The 18,672-nt window shown below is 38.8% G+C and overlaps 1 protein-coding gene across 2 annotated transcripts in view; it reads right to left on the bottom strand.

Moving 5' to 3' along the window:
- man1a2 (mannosidase, alpha, class 1A, member 2) overlaps window positions 1-18,672 on the bottom strand; it is a 92,020-nt gene that overhangs the window by 64,115 nt on the left and 9,233 nt on the right. For both annotated transcript variants that reach the window (XM_033987474.2, XM_055230663.1), the window contains exons 3-4: window positions 9,347-9,608; window positions 163-259 (exon numbers count right to left, since the gene is read on the bottom strand). In XM_033987474.2, coding sequence (XP_033843365.1) covers window positions 163-259; window positions 9,347-9,608 — 359 coding nt within the window. The remainder of the gene's footprint in view (window positions 1-162; window positions 260-9,346; window positions 9,609-18,672) is intronic.

The raw sequence follows: 18,672 nt of genomic DNA, 5'->3' as shown, positions 1-18,672 counted from the left end.
ATTGCCAGAGATAAAGTAACGGATCATATAATAAAACTGGAAGGGATACATGCAAAAAAGGATGGATGGATCTTGTATAAACTGAATTAGGTACAAAATCTCTCACAAATTACCTAGATTGCAATTTATAAAGTAAGCCGAAATGAGGTAAATCAAACTTACCAAATATATTTGTGGAATGTCCTTTCTTGGCAATAGGTTTGAGCTCGTTGTGACCCCAGCCGTACTGTCTGTAACTGTCCCAAGCATGTTTCATCATCTGCAAAACAAAACAAGGCAATCCTCAGATTCTGCATAGGTCAATGCTAAATCTATTCAGTGCATTTAAAGGTAGAACAATATTTTTCCCTCAGGAGTTTTACTAGCACACTTGTCTAAATAATACAGCTAAGAGTGCCCCTAATTTGACCTTTAGAGAAAAGATGTGAGAAAGACTTAGCTACGAGGCAGAGGAGCAGGAGATAGGTCCTGACACAGAGACTGAAGGGAGCAGCTGTGCTACAGGGCAAACTCTACAGATGACACCGTACAGCACAGGCAGAGGAGTCTTCACACAGGCCCAGCTGACATTTTGATCTCAAATATGTATTCTTTTTCTCAGCTCCAAATCAAGTACCATCGTCGGATTCACAGATGGTATGTGTGCGAACTTTAGTGGACATCAAATGTGTTTTCTGTTCCGATTGTAAACATAATAGAACTCTTTAAACAAATACCAAACTAGAACCACAACTATTTTACTGTTGTTAAATAAATACCTGATAAAAGCTTGTCAGAAACTACTTAGAAACATCTCTTAAAAACATGCAACCTTGTGATGCTGTGTTAAATTGTAGAATTTTAAAATGTGATAGCAAATGCATCTAGATGTATCTGTAAATAATTAGATGCAGTTGTACAAAAAACTACGTAAGGGTGATAGTGTTTATCTACTGTATAATAAAAACAACGAGTCCGGAGCAGCCGCAGCCTTGGTGACAACGTTTCAACACTATCCTCAGAGGACGTTTCCTCAGCTTCTGTGGGAATCCTTGAAGCCAGCAGGGACCCCGGTTAATAAAAACAAGGTGTGTTCTTGGCGTTGCTTGTTTCCATGATGCTGCACAGGCACGTGGAGGGGATTATAAATCAGATTAATATACACTGACGGACACTTAGAAGCTGGCACACTCCCTCTGATCTGTGTTGATTGGATGCTTCATCAAGCTTTGATTGGTCCATATGGCAAGGACAAGCGAGGCAACGCAAGCTTGTTGACAATGTTGACACATGACTTGTTCCAGAAGGACCTTGGGAAAGTAATTGGTTATTAAGCGGCCAAATTCTGGATTGATTTTGACAGCAGTTACACCTCACCAACAGGGCACCTTGAAAACAGGAGTGGGAAATTAGATTTTACAAGCCATAATACCAGATAATGTCCTAATTTGTCCATCAAAGTCCTATGGGTCCTATGGGTCCTTATATTCTGTTGAAAAGTATCACAACTGCAAAGACTGCTTGTGTTCACAATTTATGTCTTACTAACCTCTACTGAACCTCCTTTAGATTGCAAAATATTATATTAAAACCCCAAAGTAATGGATGTCAGCTGAATGAGACAATAAACAATGATTTGCCTCTGTGCTGAGCCTGGGGAGATATTTAAGGCTGTGGCTGTATACGTCTATTATCGTCTTGGGGAGTGATCTGCTTATTTCTATGTGGGCCAGTCACCAAAGTGCCACAGTGAATATATTAATCACAGCACATTATACTCTGGAGCACAGTTTGGAACGGCCCAGCGCTCCAGGACTGGCCCTGTGTTATTAAGGTCAGAGTCGGAGGGAGATTAAAACCACTCCCCCTCCTCCACTCCACCCTCAACTGATGAGTGAGAGGAACAGTGAAGCGTCAACTCCACTGGTGGCTTTGATAAAGATGGGATTTGAATATGTACTTCGCTATGTCATTTTAAGGTTGAATTATCTGAGCAATATGTTTGAAGAATGTATTCTTTGCCAATTGCCTTGACAGTTTTGTCAGTAAAAAAGGACTAATGATGAAATGTTACATTAAACTTTATGTGCTATAATCTTTACATTTGCAAAGGTATGTTACTGGTATGTACTTTTAAGATCAGCATATCCAGGGACAGTAGATTTAAACTGGAGATTTTGTTATAACCAGGCACTTAAGGGGTAATGTGTTTTACAGACATTATAAAAAAAACACACACACACATTTCACAAGAAGCTAAAAATTTATGCAAGAGCAGATTTAAAAATATATTTTGTTCTCCATTTTATTGTTTGTGAATATTAGCCACTTTTTAACTTTCAGCTGTTGCAGTCAGGTTTGGCTGTGATGTTAATGACCAGGAGACTGTAGACTGAATGAGGTGCTTTGACCTTCACAGTGGAAGCCAAACACCAGCCCACTAGTCGGGGTCTGGTGGTCTGGACTAAAAAGCAGCATAATCAGACCCCAGCCATCTCTTTCCCAGAGGACAGACTAGTGTGACTCATGTAACCATAGCCCTAATACACTCAAGTCCCACACGCGCTCACACAGGCCGACCCAGGAGCAGTAAAATATTCATAAATCCCTTACAGCCGGAGGTACAGGGCACAGCCATTACCGGTGCATTGTTCAGTTTTTTAATCTGCACAGCCTGGGAGCACAGTGACAGAGTCTGAGGTTTGGGAGTTGAGGGGGTGACCTCTCGAGTCATTCTGACTGATTTAAGGCACACGTCCCACATGCCCTCGTCTTTCACATCTCCCTCCAACTCACCCCACAGAGGCTTCCTATCTGCCCTCAACCCACTCAAAAGATACATGAGGATGGGGACATCAGTATGGCTTCTTACAGTGGAAGGTAACTCGAACTAAGACAGAGAGAAGCAATAAATCAAGTGCTATCTGTGTGGTTAAAGAGTCTTTGCACAACTCGTTTTAGAGCCTGTAACTATTTTATGTACATAGAGAGGAGTATATCATGTCATGTCACCTCAATCTTTTAACTGAGCTCTAGGTATGTAACGATTCAGATATCTCATGATTTGGTTCAATCCATGAAGTAGGATCTACGATTTGATTCATTACAATTCACCATGATACATAAAAGAAAAATAGTTTATGTAATTATTTCAACTTTGGTTACAAAAACTGGAAAAAAAGAGCTAGGAGATATAGGAAAAACAATCATGATTTTTTTCCCCCTCCCACTGATCTATTTCGATTTTCCGTTCTATCTTCAATTTTACTGAAAACCAGGACATGTGGACTTCAGATATAGAGAGCAGAGTATCAGGACAAGTACAGTTTTTATTTTGTGTTGTCCACTAATGCATGCGTGCTCTACCTTTATCGGCAGAAACACGTGCCATGTCCATGTGATAATTAGGTCTTAAGTTTCACTCATAAATGATGAGAATGTAGACGCTTACTTTCCATAACTTGGATTACAATAAGAAGTACCAGAGGAGAGGAGAGAAGGCAAGGAACTGCAGCTGGATCAGAGAGAGAGGAAGGGAGAGCAGGGGCAGACGGCACCACACACGCAACGGAGAAACTGGTTTGACAATAAAGTTGCCTTTTCTAGTAGTTATTTCTTTGTATTTGATGACAACAGCGATGGCAAAAGGAAAGTGTAACTCGTACGAGATGCATATCGTCACAGCCCTACTGAGCACTCTATCCTAGATTAAATTTCAGATTTGTGTAAGGTAGGACTTCAAAGTCAAGAAGTGAGCTGAAATGTGACTATATCTTGTGATGTGAATAAACAACCCAACATCAATCATACAAACGTTTTTCATTTATTAAGAAAAAAGTCTACATTGATTTCAGGTTATACTGAACCAGCAATTAAACAAATTATATGTATATGTATATGTATATAATACCATAGTATAGGTCAAAATAACAGTGAGGCCTGTAGGAAGACTCATGCAGCACATGGCTTATTATGTGTAGTGAACAAAGCCTGTGTTGGCACAGATGTCAGGCAGCTTGACAAAAGTTCAGCTTTCAATCCAAAGGCTAAATGAGGGCATCAAAGAGGTAACGCACAATTGTTTTCTGTCAATGTTAGTGTTTTTGTGCGTGCAGGGACTCTACAATCTGTATTTCCGTGGCTCTGGGTGTTAGTGGTATTAGCCACAAGCACGAAATGGATGCAGCTCTCGTCTACACAAAAACACAGTGCAGTATTAGATTGGTGAAATGGTTGCAGATACTGATACCTGAAAAAAGTGAGGTATCTGAGCTTTTGCCGAAAGCAGTATCTTACCGGGAAAAACCCTAAAAAATATTAATCAAAATGTATCAGGAACAGTCTGCTTAACACATTGTGATGCGCAGATAGGAAATGTAACAAATGACCAGTTGAGATGAACAAAAATGCACCCATTATGAAACTGGATGCCGATGTCAGTCTTATCACAACAGCACTTATTCTCAAACATGCAATCTCTATAAACTCACGGTATGAGCAAATATGAACATTTTTTGTAAAAAATTATGTTTTTGGTCTGAAGATAAAGCTAAAAAGGCTCAGGGCTGCTGGATACATTCAGCTAAACTAAATAAAGAAAACGCAGTGATTGTGCTTTAAACGACATGGGGGACATTTTATCTGGCATTCACTTTACATCACCTCAGCTCTAATTAGAAAGGCTCATTAAAACTGTCACACACCAAAATTATGTCTCAGGATGCTTTCTGTGTAACTCACAAACAAACAGACAGTGCACAAAACATAACCAGACAGACAAAGCAAAAGCTGTAAAATCAAAATAGAAATGTTATCTTCTAACAGTAACAGAAAACTTACATATTTCTTGGCTAAATTTCCTTCCTTTACAATGGGTCTTCAAATATTTGGAACCATTTGCAATGCTCCTCAGGGCTCTGACATTTGTTTCCTGGTGCACAATAGCTCCTGACTGAAATCATTTAAGAGCACAACCAGAAAACTTGGGGGAGCATTATTCTCCTAGAACCCGAACTCTTGCATGGCATGCTTTATTAACAGCTTTATTCATTTCTGTTTGTTATTGGGGCTGATTGGGACCTGATAAGAGTAAAAACAAAGAATTATCTTTTTACATTATGAGAAAAATGATCTCCACATATAAGGACATTCGTTCTACATTTTAATCATTTTTGAAAGAACACAATAAAGTCACATTTGAATAATAATTTGCAAAAACAAAATGAGAAACAACAATGGTGCCTTTTGGAACAATGTGGCTCATTTGAAGTGCTGCTGAGAGGTGCAGGAAGACATATGCCTTTAACAAAGTCCATCTTGAATCTAAACTATGATGGTTTTATCTTCTGTCACCCCTAAGTGGCAGTATAATGACCTCACATGTGGACAGCAGGACCTGGTAGAGAAAAAAAATTGTATTGCAGCCTAGACAACCCAAAATGTATTGTCCACATATGTGAATGCCAGGTCCTAGAGGGCTACATAAATTGATGATTTTTTTGTTTTTCTCGTTAATACTATAGACCTAATTTATTGCTTTATTGAGCTTAATGCTAATAGATGTTTAATGCAGATAGATTTATATATGAGGAAGCAAAACACAGGTCATCTGTAAAACAGATATGGCTTGAAAATAAATCACATACTGAGTAAATGTAAGTCTACAATAGAACTGAATAACAATGGTCTAAATTTCTCTCAATGCCCCCCTCCTCATTATTCATACCTAGTTTCACTTATATATAGTCTGAGTAACATATCTCTACTGCTCTTCATTATGTGAATCATCTTAAAGCACAGAGGCTGTAGTGAATAGCAGTACAGATGTCTACATGAAGTCAGTACCTAATGCTAAACACACTTAGCTCCTTAGCTTCACTTTTATCACTGAAACTAGAGTCCCTGCCCCTGTCCTCTGCAGGGACACAGCATGGAGTGAGTTTACAGAGGTTACTGTGCATGTTTGTTTTACTAAAGATACTCTTTGGGTCCGCTATAAAACTTCAGGGATTAAGAAGCGAGCAGAATGGCGCAATGTCGAGGTGTCACATGTGAGCCAAGAATAGGGGAGAGGGGACCGACTTATTTAAATTACTCAAATTAATACATTTATTATAAATACTACGCAGTTCTGAGTGAGAAAATTATTTAACTTCTGTCAATTTATATGAACTTCACGTGGAAAAAAATACTTGCAGAGGTGCCAAAAATAGGGGCAAAATGTGAGCATTTGGTCACAGTGTGGAGCGCAGTATGGAGAAATGAGACTTTGAACATCAAAAAATGCTTTTCCATTCTGTGAAAACTGTACACCAACACACATTGTACTGACGTTTTAGCACTTAGCACATGAAAAAAACACTCCTGAGAACAGAGAATTGTGTGGAGTGCTATATGGAAAAGGTCACGCCATTATTCAGGAAAAGCAAAACAGTTGGAGCCCTGTTGACATATATAATCATACATAATAAATGCAACATAATGTGCTCTGCTGGTTAAAGGCTGTCAAAAGAGCGTTTCTACTTGCATGCTACCACTTGGGCAGTACCAGATGCAAGACAATTCAATGCATAAGATAAGAGCAGTTAATGCACACTAAAGCAGATTTATTGTACTGCCGAACATGCTTTTCTTTTTCTTTTATTTTTGACTTCAATTGATATAAAAATTCACGATTCCAGACATTTCAGATTCCAAAGCCATGTAGAAGAGAGGTACAGTTACAGACTGAATTGAGAGCTGGGTATAAACCTGTCTTTATAAAATGAGGTTATTTTACTGGCCAAGTGAAAAATGCAGCAGAGTGGTCGAAATTGACATAAGACAAAAGGGTAGAGGGAGTTTGCAAGGCAGATAAAAGCCAGTAAAAAGTTTCCAGCTTTTTATCACTCAACATATAAAACCCTGTGTCGTCGTTTGTTCATGAACATAAATTGCTGTACATTAAAGTAATATGTTGAAATGAATGAGAGTGGGGAAAAATCTATTTACATCCTGAGCAATATAAATCAACACTAAAAGCATATAAAACAAGGCAATACAAACAGATGGTAAAAGCAAACAAAACATGGCAATATATTGTGCATTATTATAGAATTCCACACAGACAATAATAATAGATTTGTGTGTCCTTCCCCAGAGCCACTGAGCCAAACACAGATGTCCACACACCACCATCTGTCCACATTACCAAGGTGTCACTGCTCAATAAGACTCAAGGGTAAGAATGCACACTTTTGTATTGTGTGCTGCCAATCCAATTTGACACAATATCTGTTAGTAGTAATAGTAAGCCATTTTAAAAGATTGGTTTAATGTGTGAATATTAAAAATGAATTATAGGCAAATAACCATCACATTATGCAACAAACCTTGAGATGAGAGCCCCATTTACAGGACATTTTATATTTCATTTGGATAGCTTTTGGTGTATGAACTGTTACAGCTTGTTTAATTGAGGCAGTGGTACGGCCCCGGGCCTTGAGTTTTTCCCTTTGTGTTATCAGTGTGCGGCTGAATCGGTCCATTTTCTCCATGTATTCCTGGCTATGTGAAGCCGAGCTTGTTTTTCCGCCTGACCCTGGTTGACTGCTGCTTATTGGTCCCGGTCAGTCACTTTGTTTTAAATGTGTCTGTTTTGAGACACTAGTTTGTCAGTTTAATTGTGCTTTATGTGTCTCTCGTTTTGTTGCCTATGTAATTGAAACACTCGTAGTTTTTGTGGTTTTGTAGTTTAGTTGGTTTGTCGCATTGGTGGTCACATTTTTATATAGCGCTTTTCTACCTTCAAGGCACTCGAACATCAAGGAACCACTCACTCATTCACACACACATTCATACAACATTGTACGCAGACACTGGGACAACGTGGGTAAAGTGTCTTGTCCAAGGACATAATGACAGTATTCATCTGTTAGAGCTGGATTCACAGTGGATCTGACTGCTTAATCAATGATATTTATGTTGAGATGTTCACATGTTAGCTCATTTTTTTTAACTTTTACATCCCTGTTATTCCCTGTAACGTTTACATCCCTGTTATTTAAATTACAATTTTATTTTACCATTTTACATCTTGTTCTTAGTTACTTCCCCTATCCCTGGCAGAGCTGGGTTGTAATATTCAGCCGGTCATGAAATCAGGGTCATACAAGCTATTCTGCTAGTACTTACCTAGAGTGCAGTGATACCTTGGTCTGCTGTCAGCATCAGCAAAACGTCTTATCTTCTGACTAAAGGATTCATACCGACTAACTATAACACCTATGATTGCTGCCCTACTTATCATTTATCTGGCATAGGCTGGCCACTATCACCAGTAGTCAGACTCAGAAGCAATCTTTTTTTTTCTACTGCATGTCTACTACAAAACCAAGCTACCAACTCCAGCTAAAGTTTTAATATTCATCGTCATATCGTACGATTACCAACGTACCATATGACGGTTTTGTTCATTAAATATAACTTGGCTTTTAGTTGAAGTATGTGGTCTTGAAAATGTATAATTTATTCAAGTCTCAGTGATACAGTGGTTATTGGCAGATCCAAAGGTGTGGGTGGAGTGTGACAGAGGACCATTCTGACTCTGGGTCTGTAAGGAGGTTAGCGTGCTGCTGGAGCCCAGGCAGCTGCTTCTGGCTCATTTGGAAGAGTGTAGCCTTCTGTATGAATGGTGATTATGAAGCAAACAAAAGGGATATTTAGAGACAAAGGAAGGTTTGGAGTGAATGGGTCTGCCCCGTTTACAGCTTGACTCTGCCTGAATCTAAGAAGCACTTCGAGACCCGATATGAGGTTATTATTCAGGAAAACTAGGGCACAGGAAGGAGAGGAGCACAGAGAGGCAGATAGGATTGGTTTGGCTGTGAGTGTATAGAGAGAGCAGCAGCCGATAGCACCATCTGAATTCTGAACAGGCGCTGCACGTCTGGCTTACTGTTGCCTTCAATAAGAGCTGGTGCACAGAGAAAAGCGGAGAAGAGAAGAGATTCAGCTGTACAGGACAGAGAACAGTGGACCTATACATGCACTGCAAGGTTCACTGTTTAGTGTTACTACAGGCTGCAGCAATAAAAGGATCACATGGTGGCAGAGGTTACTTTATATAAGCTAGACATCTAGGAATCTGGCACCAAAAACTGTACTTTCCATAACATAAAGTGGGGGTGACATTGGTTAAGTTTGCTTTCGAAGTGGTCCTTTAAGAAGAAATGTTTTAAGAGCATTAAAAGAGCCAAACACATGAACGCAATACCCTTCAACATCAGTCAGTGCCATTTTACAACACATGGTACGTTTTAATATATGTTAATATATGTAATATATGTATAGGATCTAAAAAATGTTATATTAAACATTACCGTCTTACCTCTCGGATCTTGTCTCGTTTCTCCTTGACATCGGGCTCTGGTGGCTCTCCATCGTTCACTCCTACCACTTGGGGCATGGGCACTGGAGGTAAAGGTCTTGGCCCTGGGTCCTTTTTCTTCAAGTCCTCCACCACCTTAGTCTTCTCAGTTTGTATCTCGGCCCGGAGCTCCTCACGTGATTTTCGCAGCTTCTCCTTAGCCTCCTGCAGCGCTCGCTCATGGTCCGCTCGGATCTTATCCCGCAGGCTCTCCTCCTCCGCCCTGCAGGGGGCAACCACACATATCAAATGGGTTTCTTAGTATTCAGCATGTTGGCTTCCACAAGTCAGCTAATAGGAATAAAAGCGCTATAATAAAGATAAAAACTGAAAAATCATACAATTGGACCAATTTCGTGCAGCAACATCAACCCAAACAACTTTATTAATTCATTGGCAATTTTCACTTTACCAAACAAGCCTCAAGCATTAAGTAGTGAATACAAAACATTGTTAAAAATACATAAAAAAATGTAATTATCTGTTTTTATGCTAGGCAGTGAGTAGTGATCCTGATTCCTGATCATGTAAACAATATCTTACTCCATTCATTTGTTAATTATTGTTTTTGTAATGCAACCAACAGCTATACCACACTAGCAAGCAACCAAAATGCGATTAAAACAAAAAATATATATATGTATATCATAAAAAAAATTACAGTGCTACAATTATTTAAAGTTATTTACACATCTAAAACCTGAATGGATACTTAACTAGATGTCAAACACAATATTGCATCAACAATGGCTAAAAAATATCATCTATTTTAGCAGGAAAACGAGAAGCCTGACCCATATGTAAATCAGACACACTCCCATCACTCTGCTCTGTTACATCAGCACCAGGAAGTAGGACAGGTGTGCGGCGAAACAATGAAAAGACGAAAAGAACATCATCCGCCCTGTCCTGTCCTCAGGGGGTGACAGCACATGTTCGCCTCGTCACGCTGTGGGACGGGGGGCAATAAAAACAAACACAGCCAGGGGGCGGCGGAGGCGACGGAACAAGTACCAACAATCAATGGGGACGCCGGACACAAGGATGGGGGAAGTTACAAAACAAAGGTAAAAATATGTGCGACTAAATCACAAGCTGTACATTACAATTCTGTGTGCGTGGCTTGCTCAAGGGTGGAAGGCTGCTACATTTGAATAAAATGGTCCTTGACTGAAAGACAATAGCAATTTCATTTGTAATCATTTGGTTTCAGGGAAGCGGTGCAATACGAAATGAATTCTAATGACAAGCGTAGGACAGACTAAGCATTTTGAATTCAGGTGCCAGGCCGAGTGTGTGGGATGGCTCATTGTAATAACTTTTAAAAGATCAATCAAAGTGGCTTTGATTGTTCTAGCGAGAATGAAAAGGTAGCACATGAATAACCACTGTTATTCTGACTGCTCTGGTGCATTACTGAAGCTGTCAATTTCAACAACATCCTCAGCCAAAACGCCAGGTCCATTTTAGTTAGTGTGAACAGGTTGATGATAACACAGTGTATTGAAATTGGCTTGTTTGATGCGAATGTGATATTATTTTGTTGTTTTTCTGCTGGTGAATGTCATTGTGTGGGATGAGCCTGACATGCCAGAGACCTGCTGTTCCCATGTGGACACAGCTGTACGCCTCTGCAAAAGTAACACTGAGAATATTACATTATTTTTCTTTAAACACAACTAGGATAAATATGAGGAGGGGTGGCTGTAAAATGCAGCATATGTACATTATGCCAAGGCTTCTGTTGGCAAGCACAGTCACAGGGTCACAAAGAGCACACAGTAATTGTCACTAGTCAACTTTTAAAATAATCAATAATTTTGTGATTTGTGGTTCTGGACAAAATAGACTCAAAAATGCATGCTGAAAGACAATGACAACCATGTGTTTTTCATTAGAGATTGCCCAATATGAGGTTTTGCACGGCTGAGGACGATATGATAGAGTCCAGTGCAACCGATGGCCGATAAGTTCTGCCGATATTTTTTGGGCCAATATGTAGGGCCGATTTTGATCATTTTCCTTGTAAATATACTATCTGAAATGAATACTAACATAAATATTGTCTATCCTTAGTACTGGCTCTGCATAATTTAACTATAATAAGGAAAAACAATCTCAATAGGCATCATTATTTTTAAACATCCATTTTTACTACTAGCCCATAATGGAGCTGCATAATCAAATTTTGTGAATGCCATCATTGCACTTAAGTGTTAAAATAAAGCTTTATGCAGCAACTGGTGAGCCCAAACCAAATAACCGGCCTAGGCAGGAGATTTAAGGCTGATAACCAATACGCAAAAAGGTGCAAATATCGGCCGGTCTGTTTTTTATCAGTAATACACTTGCAATACACACTGTCAAGTCAACTACAAAAATAATACTTGGTTGTAGGCTTTTTCAAGAAATATAATTACCTACAATATAAAAGTAAAACACACTGTGGCAAATCTATAGTGTCATTATTGGGCAGCTCAAATAATTTTCAGAAAAATGTCGCTTGGGTTTCAATCAAAATGCATTGGATTAATATTCCTCCAAATGTATATAGACTCAGCTAATAAAAGGAAATTACTTAAGAGCATTAGAAACTCTTTCCGTGGGAATACACTGTTAGTTTGGCAACCCTCTCTGGCATGTTTAGAGGAAAATACTGAACTCTCTCCATTCTCTCCCATCTTTGGCAATGACGACTTCATTCCTGGTAGAGCCGACTCTCGGTTTAAAATCTGGGCAACTCAGGGCATAGGTGAAATAACAGCCTTGTCTTAAAAAAAAAAAAAAAAAAAAAGGCCGTGTCCACCAGTAATCTGACCAGAACTAAAGATGTGGCTTGGATGAGCAGCGAAATGTCTTTTTCTTTTACTATTATTATCAGTATTTAAATTACTTGTACTACTATTGTTTTGTTTTGTTTAATACTAACTCTTTTTTACTTTTATTATAATTATTATGTTAATGTACCTCGTTTGTACTGTTCATGTTGTTAAATGAAAAATCTCAAACAAAAAAAACATTGTGGCATGTTTAGGGGGAACAAATCCACTAAACACAGTGAATGTAGGAATATTGATAAAAGAAAAGGGGCCACCACAACAGTTCAAATCAATACCATCATCTCCACTAGACCCTGTTAAAAGTAATGCTCCACTCCATTAAGAGCATTGACGTCTCGCTCCCTCTATCTTTAGGGGAAAATTATGTTACAGTAAAAAAAAAGTCATTGCCTCTGTCTTTATGTGAGCCCAAACAGTCTCATAATAGTAAGCAGTTATACAAAACAAATGAAAAAGCCAGATTTTCATTTTTACATGTTTGAATATTTATGGTGTGACTTTGAATGTGGGGCCAATGGAGCTTCTGAGTTATGCAACATTGCCCTGAAAACACCATATAAATATTCATATCTTGCAACGCGGCATGTCTGACTTAACTGAATTGATAGAAAACATATTTTTGCTACACCAGGGCTGCAATTACTGCATGTACACCTCCTCGAAATGTCAAAGACTGAGTTTGTAAAATTGTCTTGTTGACAGTGAGTGAACACCGGGGTTTCCTTTCTGTAGTGCCTTCAGCAATACGCACCTGCATAATTTATTTATTTGTATTTATTTACTTTTATTCATACAGGGAGAGCCCAGTACTAGTATGCGGACTCTCTTTTTCATGAGTGCCCTGTTCAAAAACAGAATACAAAAAAAAAAAAAACTCTAACAAGACATAAGTAAGTCCATTTAAAACATTACAAACAGGTGCAGGGGTGATTATAAATGTTTATCACCAGATTATTAAAGTGTATTTGTGGCACCAAAGTATCCAGTTTTGCATGTCTTTGAAATGTCTTCCATTTTCAGGAAGCAAAATAAACCAAAAGCTTTTTCACATTTCAGTTTTGGTGCAGCCCGTTTTAGATTCAGACAATCATGACATTTTGTATTAAAAGTTCCGGTACCAAGCTCAACAAGCAAATGAGATATTCATTAGATACAATACTTGCCCCATCTGGACAGAATATGCCAACAAAAATAATAATTGATGCCAAGTTAGCAACATTCAAACTGTGAACAATCAGTCTTTTCCAGTCTCATGACAAAAACATCCAAAATATGCCAAACCCCAACGAGAAAAAACATTACTATGTCACTATGACAACTTCCCCGATCATTACTGTCAACTGTGGTTTTGGACTTTCTACCACAACAAATTATATGTCACTGCATTTGTGGCTACTAATGACTAATTAGGGCCGTGCAATTAACCACATTTTAATTTATTCTGAATACAGCCAATTGTGAGCAGTATAAGTATATGGTTTGGAGCAGAGTTTAGACTGGAGGATTTCTTTTGTGTGTGTTAAATGGCACAGATTAAAAGCCTGCATCAAATTCAGGAAATCAATACTGTTATTTGTTTTGTTCTAAGAGAAAAAAAAACAACTTGAATGAATATGAAGAAAAAAATGTATTAATCTTCTTTGTCAAATTGTCCACCTTTAGCCAAGTACCACTTCTTTGTCATCAAAACCATTACACTCACTTCCTCTCACTGTCCCTTTTCATTCTGGTCTTTTTTTGGAGCCATTATCAAAATAAAGCCATTCCTGCATCACTGGTATCACATCCCATATAATACCAGACACACGATCAGGAGCAGATCCCTGCAGCCTGCCTCCATTACCTCCACAAAGGCAGGCGTGGGCTGAGGCTAAAGTGTACCCAGACGCCTTCTGTGTGCGCTGTCTACCCTTTTTAACGTCTGAACAAATCTGGCGGAGACAATCTCTGGAAAAAAAAGCCTGGCAAATCTTTTAGCTTTATTTTACCAAGTTCTCCAATCCAACTAATGACTACAGCCTGGAACACACTGAAAAAAAAGATTTATGCCAAGTTCAAGGAGTGTGTGTAGAGATGTGCTATCCTTTCATCAGTATTCAACAATACTTTCTCCAGGGGATAGTACTAATAAAACATTTCATTTGTCAATAACTTTCATTTGTCAATAACTTTAATAGTGACAAAAGCTCTACTATGGAATATTTACTATGCAATTATGACAGAAGAGAGTTGGTACACCCACTACTCTGAAGGTTGGTTGTTCAATGTTTACCTTGAAAAGTACAAATTGAATGTGTGACCTTTGGCAAGACACTTCACTCAACATCTCACACTGATGTATAAAAAGGTGAGTGGAAACTATGAATGATTCCTTGATGTAAAGCATTTCAATTGTCCAAATAAAGGGAGAAAAGAGAATTAAAGTGGTTTCTTGTTATTCGTTTTTGAAATCATATGTAAGTTTATCTAGCCTTGCAATCTAAGGCCAAAATACTCACTGTTACCATTACGTTACCATTAGGATGGCCTCCATCCTGCTGTCATGGTGATGGAAAAACTTGTGTCTCGGCAGGTGGAGTGGAGCAACAGTGCTCTGCTTGCCTGGGAGGATATCGAATACACTTTTTGGGGGACTGTGGGCTTAGGAAACCCTGGGCCTTGGATTAAACCAGTGGAGGAAGACTGCCAGGTAACCATAGCAACAAACTGAGACACACTCACACAGGCAGAGGTCACCGCGAGCAAGTTGAGGCTTAATTACTTAATTTACCCATTTATGCAAAGGAGTGGGACTGCTGGGCTATTTGGCACAACAGATAAGCTTCAAGTTGGCAGACAATAAGGAAGAACATTTTATTTTACACCTCTACACTGGTATTCAAACAAGCCATACCTTGCACCATTGCTTTCTTGTTGTCAATTCTAATTATTCCATTCCTCACCTACAGTTAATTTCCAGGATTGCACCTTGGGGACATCGCCATAAATGTCATCACAACAGAGCGTTGATCGATAACATGAAGTCTTGAAAATAAGATGATGTAAACAGGCATGAATCACTCCAAATACAACTGTGGGTGAACAAATGGTGAGGGGAAACAACTATAATGTGGTTAAAATCTCTAAAAAGTTGATTTTGCATAATAGCTCTGCTTTAAAAGGTAATTACTGTCTACCGTTCATATTGGGATATTAGTGTTTACTGTCCCATCAATACTGACTATATACCTTCTCTAAATGCACTTCAAAAACCTGAACTATCTCTTTAAGAAGCCCTTCTTTTTGGTTTAAACTCAAGAGCTCTCAGGGGAGCAGGGCCCTTGAGTTCTGAGTGCGTGAGATGAGCTGCCTCCAGCCAGACCAGACGTCCAAAGATAAGTGTTGTGAAGCAGGGATGAGGTGCTCGAGCGGTACAACCTTTGCTTCTTGTCAACCGAGGCTTCAATAGATACTCAAAGTTTCAAGTGTGAGGAAACATTTGGTTGGATTTTTCTCCTAAACTTGAGCTCATGACACATGACAGTCAGTAGAAAGCCAGAAGCATACCCTTTGGCAAAAATATAGCATTTCCCACTTGCTGACACAACAGGTTTAGGCAAAACAAAAGGAATCCCAAAGCGAATTCATCTCAGTATCATCTTTACTTATTTATTTGTAAACTAATGTCACAATACTTGATTTTGATACTAATCAAAAACTTCAAGGCCAAATCATGCAAAGCAACTTTAAACCCACAATATTTATAGCTTTGTTCAAATTTGTCACATGGTCATAAAGCATTCAAGAAAAAGTCAATTTTTTACAGTATTGTTATTAGTCATCTACTTTTAATACTATGGATTAGAATCCGAGTATCCATTCTTTTGACAGCTGCATTGCAGACACATACAGTACATTCAGGACACAATTGCCACACATTTTCTAAGAGCACCTGAGTCCCACTGCTTCAACATGCATGTTTGCGTCATTCTGGCCTACTTATGCTTCCATCCCGCTCATGGTATATCCAACATGTATGCCTTGTAAAAAAGCACTACACATTATTACTTATACTTGTTTCTATAGCAACACTAACATAAAAGGTCTGGATCTTGGGATACGGTTTTATATGAAAGCAACAAAAGACGTATTGCTTAAAAGCACCCTTTTTTCTATAGTTCTTTGACAAAATGTATTAAAGGTCAACAATGGACAACATATTCAGACTTTGGGATTTCAGTCCCAAGCAAAAATATTGGCAGATTTAATGAAGCTTTCAGAATATATTGCAGAGAGAAATAAATATGCTTTGGGGCTTAAATAATCTACAATGTATTGAAAGAGGTCTAATATAGGGGACACGATGACTCTGGCTGAGTGCACTATCGAGGCTGCTAAAAGCGTGGGCAGTTGTGAATGTGGGGTTATGGGCTCGGGACAGAGTGATTCAGACACTCGGCTCACTACTTTCTCCTCGCTGCGTTCACCTGATGATGGTGCCAGGGTGAAAAAATGTCTTGTATTTCTGTAATAATTCTATATCAAATCCGACTGACAGTCAAGTATTTATGGGCCAATATTAAGCATACAAGTTTTAATTAAGATAGGTCTCACTTTAAATGTCAAATGAAGTGGACTATTCCATCATTTGTCAGAGATGGTCATTTAAGAGCATAAGCAAAGATGGAAACTTTACAACGCTTATTTAAGAGCAGTTTATTCATATTCATGGTTTAATGGTGCGTTAAAGCAGCTTTTATGTTGTATGCCTATCTCGGTCCACTATTGTTTTTCAGACTGTCACAATGCATTGTGGTCTATATTGACCAGTCTCGTGAACATCACTCTATGCTACTTTTCAAGGTGCATTGTGGGAAATTTTGAGCGAACTACTTTTGCACCCACTGGTCAATGGTACACCACTAAAAATGACCACCATTTAGTGTCCTATGTAGGGATTATGTGGACATTCAGGTGCAGCCTCTGCTTTTGCATAGTGGAACCTTTTTTCCATGCCCTATAACCTAGCAACAACTCAATCACAGCACAGAGTCTGCAAGCAGTACAACTATTAGCATAAAAACATTCACCAAAGTTCATCCTGGCATGTTTCCTGTGGTTCCCACTGTTCCCAGTTTGATACTGGCCCTGTCCAACACACGCCACTAACAGAGGGAGTGACGTTTGAGCGAGCTCCCTGTGAAGTCTCAGATCCATTTTCAGATTCTTGGGCCAACTCTTACTGCTTTCATTAGGAACACCTATGGCTTTGACACAGCTGGGGTGTGGTGCAGGGACACAAACAGGATTATTTGAAATTCAAAACTCAAACTGCAGGAGTAATTGCTCATTTGGCTCTGAATGAACAGACTTTGATCATGTTTCTCTACCTGACAAGAGGACACTGCTTCAAAACATGAGCAGAGGTGATATTTTGTTAGGTGGTGCTTGAACCAATTATTTATTTTCATTCTTTCGTTCTCTTATCACAAAAAAACTGTCGCACTCATGTAGACCAATTCAAATACAAGTGTCTATTTTCTGTGCCTCTGCTGGTGAAGCTGTCTTGATAAAGCTGATACTGAGACACAGGAAAGAAAACTTTGAATGATCACTTACCTGAAATGGCACTATCAGTACCCGCTTTCACATCATCCTTCAAAAACTGTTCTCTGAAGGAGAGCCATAAGCAGCACGAGGCCTTCTCAGTCTGAACTTGGTCATTCCTAAATTATCTTGTGATTAATATATTTTCTGAAGAATATATGAGCTGTCTTTTTTAAAGGGTTCTGTACCAGGTAAGTATTAAAAGATGTTATAGCCAGCTGCATATGCTATGTATTTTAGCAAGTTGTTGCAATCAAGCCAAAAGTCCAAGCAACTTTTCCCACTGTGTTTGGTGAATATAGCACTAAAATGTGACCACTGAAGCTGAGAAACAATGACAATACTCTTCAAGTCCAATATTCACAATATTAATATGACCTGTACTTATTTCTGATGTGCAATTTTACTAATGCCAATTAGAGAGGAGTGCAATATTAACTGTACTTTTACTCCATGTGGGAGAGTCCAATATTAACTGTATTTAAAGCCATCGAGGGAATGTGTAATAGTTTGTGTACAATATGGATGTGATGTGTAGTGCCTTTTCTGTGGTTTGTGTAGCTCTCAGTCACTGGAATGTTTTGAGTACTGTACCGTATGAAATTTGTTGTCCATTTTCATTGCGCCCTTAATGTTCAAGACAAATTTCTCCATTTGGAAACAATAAAGGCTTATCTCATATTATCAGAGACCAGCCTTACACAAAATATTGTACAGTCAAGAGGGAGGCACTAATTGTGTAATTGTGGCACTGGGAAAAAAAAACAAAACACAAAGCTCCTAAACGAATCAATTTATTGGCTGCAATGCTTTATAAGAACCATGACCATCCCATGAAAATTGAAAAGCTAAATGTCATAA

The sequence above is a fragment of the Periophthalmus magnuspinnatus genome, chromosome 21 (genome assembly GCF_009829125.3).
Source record: "Periophthalmus magnuspinnatus isolate fPerMag1 chromosome 21, fPerMag1.2.pri, whole genome shotgun sequence".
Classification (NCBI taxonomy): domain Eukaryota; kingdom Metazoa; phylum Chordata; class Actinopteri; order Gobiiformes; family Gobiidae; genus Periophthalmus; species Periophthalmus magnuspinnatus.
The sequence above is the reverse complement of the archived record's forward strand: the minus strand, read 5'-3'. Positions and strand labels throughout refer to the sequence as shown.